Source organism: Cyprinodon variegatus, unplaced genomic scaffold (assembly GCF_000732505.1).
Source record: "Cyprinodon variegatus isolate N-32 unplaced genomic scaffold, C_variegatus-1.0 Scaffold507, whole genome shotgun sequence".
Taxonomy (NCBI): domain Eukaryota; kingdom Metazoa; phylum Chordata; class Actinopteri; order Cyprinodontiformes; family Cyprinodontidae; genus Cyprinodon; species Cyprinodon variegatus.
Genome location: NW_015150960.1, coordinates 258,936 through 266,005, shown reverse-complemented (window position 1 = coordinate 266,005; position 7,070 = coordinate 258,936). Strand labels below are relative to the sequence as shown.

General features: G+C 37.1%; 1 protein-coding gene across 3 annotated transcripts in view; it reads right to left on the bottom strand.

The window, feature by feature from the left end:
* sh3kbp1 (SH3-domain kinase binding protein 1) overlaps positions 1-4,578 on the bottom strand; it is a 67,370-nt gene extending 62,792 nt beyond the window's left edge. For 2 of the 3 annotated variants that reach the window (XM_015390658.1, XM_015390659.1), the window contains exon 1: positions 4,300-4,577. In XM_015390658.1, coding sequence (XP_015246144.1) covers positions 4,300-4,303 — 4 coding nt within the window. In that variant the 5' untranslated portion in view covers positions 4,304-4,577. Of the gene's footprint in view, positions 1-4,299 lie in introns of all 3 variants that reach the window. The other variant, XM_015390660.1, reaches the window with a different exon arrangement.
* Positions 4,579-7,070: the final 2,492 nt, after the last annotated feature.

The following is a 7,070-nucleotide window of genomic DNA, read 5'->3' as shown; positions in this document are numbered from 1 at the left end:
TGCAACAAACTGCTGTAAGAGTATAACCAGGAAGCGCGGTAGGAGGGCAAAATAAGTTTAGCGGCACCGCAGCATGGGAGCTAGAATTGCGTCCAGGAGCAAATGGATAAAAATAGACCGGAGGGAAAAAAAAAACATTAATCGATTATCTTGCGGACGTGTCGATGCATCGGATCGTCGGCTTTTGGATCGATGCATCGATACAAAACGATTATTATTTACACCCCTACTTCCCTCGCAGCAAGAATGTTCTGGGTTCAATGCCCGGCCCGGGGGCCTTTCTGCATGCAGTTTGCATGTTCTCCCTGAGCATGTGTGGGTTCTCTCCGGGTACTCCAGCTTCCTCCCACAGTCCAAAAACATGACTGTTATGTTAGTTGGCTTCTCTAAATTCTCCTTAGGTGTGAGTGTGTGTGAATGGTTGTTTGTCTCTGTGTTGCCCTGTTATGGACTGGCGACCTGTCTAGGGTGTACCCCGCCTCTCGACACCTGGAGATAGGCACCAGCACCCCTCGCGACCCCAGAAGTGATAAGCGTAACCAAAATGGATGGATGGATGGGTTAATGTCTTACTTCCAGGAAATGGCTTATTATATTTTAAAACAGATACTTCCACACATAAAATAGGTCTTCAATACAAATCCTTGCTTGCATCTGAGATTTAATTTTAGGTCTATAATGGATGATATACATGTTCAACAGTCAATATATCACTTTTAGATGATGGTTCATAGATGTCTTAAAATGCCAATCTCTCAAAGCCCTATATCAGCTTCTATAATAACGCTAGCACATACTGTACGTGAGGCTTAGTTTCATGCCTCGGTCACATGACAAGATGTTTACAATTGCCGGTTTATTTTTACAACTTGGGAGACAACATGTAAGATGACAAAGATAGATATAACAGGCTTAGTCCTAGAGTATGTGGTGTACATCTACATACAGAAAGTACTAGTAATAGTTTCTTAGTATTTCCTGAATGTCATTAAATAGACTGGATGCTTATTTATCTTTAAGGAAAACACCACATGCTAGGATAATTTCCAAAGACAAGATAGGGGTGGTCCAGACATACTTCAGAGCAAATTACATCAGTTTAAGCGCACCAAACACTGCAGGAACATGCAAGAGTCCTTAATACTGTAGGAAGGGGAGGATTGGGCCAGAAATTGGACCATTATCTTGCCCTGTGAACCACACTATTAGTTGTGAGTTCTTCCAACCATTAAATGGATCATAAAAATCCCCACATATAAATGTCGGTGCACAACACTTTTTTAAATTCCCTGCACCAGCTAAGTGTGCTACTATGCAAATACTTGCACATCCATGAACAGGAAAACATTTAAGATTTGGTTTAAGAGATATATTTTATGACGGAGAATTAGGGCCAGGCTAGAGATTTTTTTCTCTTCTATTTCAAGAATAAAGTCTCAACATTACAAGAATAAAGTCATATAATTACGAGAATAGAGTTGTAAAATTATGAGAATAAAGTCGTAACATTACGAGGAAAAAGTCGTAACATTAAGAGAATAAAGTCGTAAAATTACAGGAATAAAATCGTAACATTACAAGAATAAAGTCGTAAAATTACGAGAATAAAGTCGTAATATTATGAGAAAAAAGTCACAATGAGAATAGTCATAAAAATTACGAGAATAAAATCAAAACATTACAAGAATAAAGTCGTAAAATTACGAGAATAAAGTCGTAACATTACGAGAATAAAGTCTTAAAATCACAGGAATAAAGTCGTAATATTATAAGAAAAAAGTCACAACGAGAATAGTCATAAAATTACGAGAATAAAGTAGCAAAATTACGAGAATAAAGTTGTAAACTTACAAGAATAAAGTCGTAACATTACAAGAATAAAGTCGTAAAATTACAAGAATACCGTAAATTCTCTAATATAGGCCCGGGCCTTTATTTCACTCAAGTGCATCGCGGTCCAGGCCTTTATTGGATAGAGGCCAGAATTAGAGACAGGCCTCTATTGCTATTTGAGCAAAACAGACTACCAGTGGAATGAATAAAAATGAGATTTTGTGTCTATTTGAACCTATAAAACACTAGGTTCATTTATTGAAAAAGTACAGTTACCATGTCTCGCTTGGTTTGAAGTAAAAAAAAAAAAATCCTCGCGCTCCTCCTCATGTTCTGCTGCGTGTCTGTTCTCTTCCTCGCGCAGACGGGCAGCAGTCAGGGCCTGTCGTCCAGCTGCGCAGGGCTGTGGTACTTGTATGTTACTACCACAAGTATAATGTTGAGGTATGCCCAGAAAAAACGTTTATAGCCCCGGCCTGTATTAGAGACCGGCCATTATTTACCTCCTCTGACAGCGAGACCGGCCAATGTTAGAGTCCCGGCCGCTATTGGAATACAGGCCAATATTAGAGAATTTACGGTAATTTAATATTATGAGAAAAAAGTCACAACGAGAATAGTCATAAAATTACGAGAATAAAATCGTAACATTACGAGAATAAAGTCGTAAAATTACGAGAATAAAGTTGTAACATCACAAGGATAAAGTCGTAACACTACGCGAATAAAGTCCTAAAATCACAGGAATAAAGTCGTAATATTATGAGAAAAAAGTCACAACAAGAATAGTCATAAAATTACGAGAATAACGTCGTAAAATTACGAGAATTAAGTTGTAAAATTACGAGAATAAAATCGTAACATTACAAGAAATAAGTCGTAAAATTACAAGAATGAAGTCGTAACGTTACGAGGATAAAGTCATAACATTACGAGAATCAAGTCAGAAAATTACGAGAATAGAGTTGTAATATTACGAGAAAAAAGTCACAACAAGAATAGTCATAAAATTACGAGAATAAAGTCGTAAAATTACGAGAATAAAGTTGTATTTAATGACAACTCCTACAAGAAGCACTTTCTTCTCTAAAATGAGGAATGTCGAGTATCATGTGAAGTTATACTTGGCTCTAGTTTGACAAATAAGAAAATCTTTTAGCACACCAGCATCAAATTGGGCAGTAGGTCAAAGTGAACTCAGATTGCCGTTTGCTGTTGCTGGTCAGCTGTCATATGCTTGTTGGAGCTTGAAGCTTTCTTTCTGAAATGGGTTGTGGTATGATGACTTCATTCTTGCAATAATACGACTTTATTCTCGTAATTTTACGGCTTTATTCTCTAAATAAAAGAAAAACTATTTTCTCTAGCATCGCCCTAATGTTCCGTCATAATATTTATCCCTGTCATCAGTAGGCCTATCATAGTTTCTTTAGTTTATGAACAAAATACAATCATTTACAGCAGTATTGGTTTTGCAGTGTAATGTTTACATTGAGTTAGTACACATCTGTACAGAAATTATCAATCATGAACGGAGAATATTCTGAACCCAGTGACCTATGTATTTTCTCGCATAGTTAAATAAAGTACTGGTCTTTACAATATTCGCTACTTAATTCATCTCTCTGCATGGTGTTTACTTTGAGGTTTTTTAGGTTGAAGAGTGGTTAGTGACTTTTACAGGCTTGTCACACAGCTTATGCTCTTGAGTGTTACTCAAAATGGTTCAGAGTTTTATTAGAAGTTTTATTGCATGAGGTGAGCCCTGCATCACCTCAATAGTTGATTTACTACAATAACAATGCACCAACAGAATGGGGCCTCACAATGCATGCATGCGAAATGGACATAAATAGGCTTAATGGGGATTTCTGTGTCTTTTATGCAGGGCATTTGGAATTTGAAACATGCAAACAAAAGGGGGAAGTCAGAGTTATAAAGCTCTAAAGGACATGGCTTTTTCTAGACAATGAGTCGACTTACATGGCATCTAATTATTGATCTCCAGACCACCTAATCTGCAGCCAGATGAACAAAACGCATTGCTCGTGGGGGGAAAAAGAGAGACAGCAAAGGCCTTTTTCGTGCACACAGACACTGAGTTGGACGTTAAAACACTCTGGCACACGGACATTGTGAATGCAAACGTGTCAACATCTGCAACTCATCAGTGGCGTTCTCTCCAAAAAAAAAAAAAAACACGCGCTCACTACACTCCCCCCCACGCGTGGCTGTGGACCTCTATATACAAAGGCTCACGGCCCACGGAACGCTTGTCTTTATTGTGATATTTAAAAAAAAAATGCAAGAGGGGTGTGTGGGGTGGAGGTAGATGAGGCGCAGAGAGAAGACTGAACCCTGTGCGCATCTGGAGCGCCCTGTCCCATCCAGATGCGCAGAGGAGGCTGCAGGCTGCTCACAACCACAAGCAACTACAATAATAAAAATAAACGCGCAGCATCTCACCCATTTATGTGCCCCGGTGTGCTGCTGTTTCTCTTGCAGGACTGTGGGCGATAGTCTCAGGTGTTACAGGCGGATTTTATCCGGACCGAGCCCCCCCCTTGACAGTCTCCCGTCCGTGTTTGCAGAGATCCGCTACTAAACGGGAGGAGCGTCACACCAAACCATATTCCTTCCTCTTTTTTTCTTTTTTTCAAGCCAATGACACGGAAGAGGAGGAGGAGGAACAACGAGCGGCCAGAAAACGGAAAAAGCGCTGATGAGCAAACCCCTTTCTCTCCCCTCGCTCTCTATCTCCTGTGTTACCTTCGCGTACGCCTCGTAAATTCCAGCTGCTAGCGGTGAGTTTTCGTTTTCGTAAATGCCGTGGGATGCAGGAGGGAAGGTGTGACGTCATCTTCGCAGCACAGATGGTGGGTGACATAAATGTGTTTTAGACCAGGAAATCCCATTGGTCCTAATCAGCTGAAGTTTTTTTTTTTTTTTTTTTTTTAGAAACCGAAATAGACAAATATTGAAATTGGTAAGCTTTGTGTATCAATTTACTATTTCCCTAGTTGGATACAGCACTGTTGCATATTTTGTAAATATTTTTCATAAAGCACCTTTACTACCCAGCAAGGATGCTTTTCCATAAAACAAGAGTAACAAAAATTATAGGCTATAAAAATTCAAATCTGTTATAAAAAATACAATAAATAAAGAGCTAAATAAAGCCAGTTGAAATAAATGCAATTGTTTTGATGATGCTGAAAAGACACTAGGGTCAGAAGTGTCTAAAGCAGGGGTCTTGAATGTTTTCCAGGCCAAGGACCTCCAAACTGATGGTGAGATGGAGCGGGGACCCCCTAATTATATATATTGTATGAAATTGTGTTATATCAAACTGGTCCTAAAGTCACTTTATTACATATGGAGTCATGTAATGAAAGTAATTTCACACTGGGAAAATTTAAGTATTTCTGATTGTGATTCCTTGTTAATGGGATAGGTGTTGTGAATGAAACGGCGCCCAGCTTGAAAGAGCTCCTGAATGTGTGCATCGATGACTGAAAGACATCTTCTGCCTCCATTTATCTGTTTACTACAGTGTGTTGAATTCATGTTAATGTATATTTAAAGACATTTCAATTCGTGGAAAAAATTGCAGGGGGGAATAAAAAAACAAAGTCTAATCAACCAAAACTTTGCGAACCCCATGGAGTACCTTCGAGGACCCCCAAGGGGTCACGGACCCCTGTTGAAGACCTCTGGTCTAAAGTATTAAGAGTATTTAAAGCACAAATACCTTTGTAAAAAAATTATCTATTAAAAGTAAAAGTACAGAATGAAGTATTTTACTAAAGTACAAGTAAAAAAGCAAAGGTTAAACATGTCACTTAAGTACAATTTTTTTTTTTAATGATGCAAAATAACTTTTAAAAGCTATTCTTAAAAAAAACAAATGATCAATGATCAGAAAATTATTTTCCTTTGTTGGCTGTGTTGGCAAAACTGTCTAATTTTGCTCTAAATCGTTATTTTTCTTCCTGACAGGATGCTATATTAAACTGAAAAGGAGTCCTGCATAAGCAGTTAAATACTTGTAGTACAAACTGTGCTCCATCTGGACAGACTGCAGCTGTTACTTCATGTCATTTAATGTGGACAGAAAGTTACAAGTCAGAGTTTGAGAAAGTAAGGAGTAGAAAGTACAGATAATTGTGTTGAAATGTACTGAGCAAAAGTAATAAATTATCTTAATATTGCACAGTAATGAAAATATTTATATTTTCATTACTGTGCACTTATACTTGGTTACTTTGCACCTCTGAGCAGGGATAAACATTATTAATATAGGAGGCATAGACACTATAATATTGATAAGGAAATTAACTATATGGTTGTAATTAAATTAATCCTCATTCAATCAAATTAAATCAATAAATAAATGGAAGTAACTGAAGCAATCAATTTATTAATATAAAAATAAATACATTTTCAGACAAAAGGTATATGAGCAAAGTAAAGTTTGATAAAAACATAAAATGAAAGGAAATTAAATAATTCATGATAAATATAAAGCCAAATTGGAGGTGTAAAGAGAAGTAATGAATTCAAAATAAACTTAGAATAAATAAATAGGTGCAGGCTGTTTTTAGTCTTATGAGGCAGAGCGGTTGTATAATAATATTGCTCTCTTACTGAAGGAAGTAGTGACCAGGGGTTAGTGGCAAACAGTTAATACTGGCAAATGTTAAGTGACTGAATAAATGGATAAATGTCACATCGAAGCTTCCCCTCCTCTCTCTTTTTAATAAAATGTGTTTCAGTAATGGCAAATTTGGAGATGAAGCTATTACATTTGAATTTGTCACAAAATTTGAATTAAACGATGTAAAGTTGATTAATTTAACTGCAGTAAAGCAGTATATACATGTCACTGTAAAAATGGTTAACTTTAACATTTGCACTTCCACAATTCAAAAGGGGAAATCTGTAGACAAAAGAACTGACAGTCATGCAAATCAACCTTTATGGCAGCAGGATTGATGAGTTGTTGAAAGTAAGCCAAAACAAAATGTACTGCAGCACTAATTATTGTAGCTGTCCTTTTATGTTTATCTTCTGATCAGCGCTGTTATTGTCGAGTTTGCAAACCTATAAAAGGAAAGAAGAGTCATAAGCTGCACATAGTTTCTGTTCTCTGTTTCTATGTATGCAATTCTATATATGCAATGTGTTGCCTAGAAATAGAATATATTACATTAAACTTTGTACACTAAAACATGAGT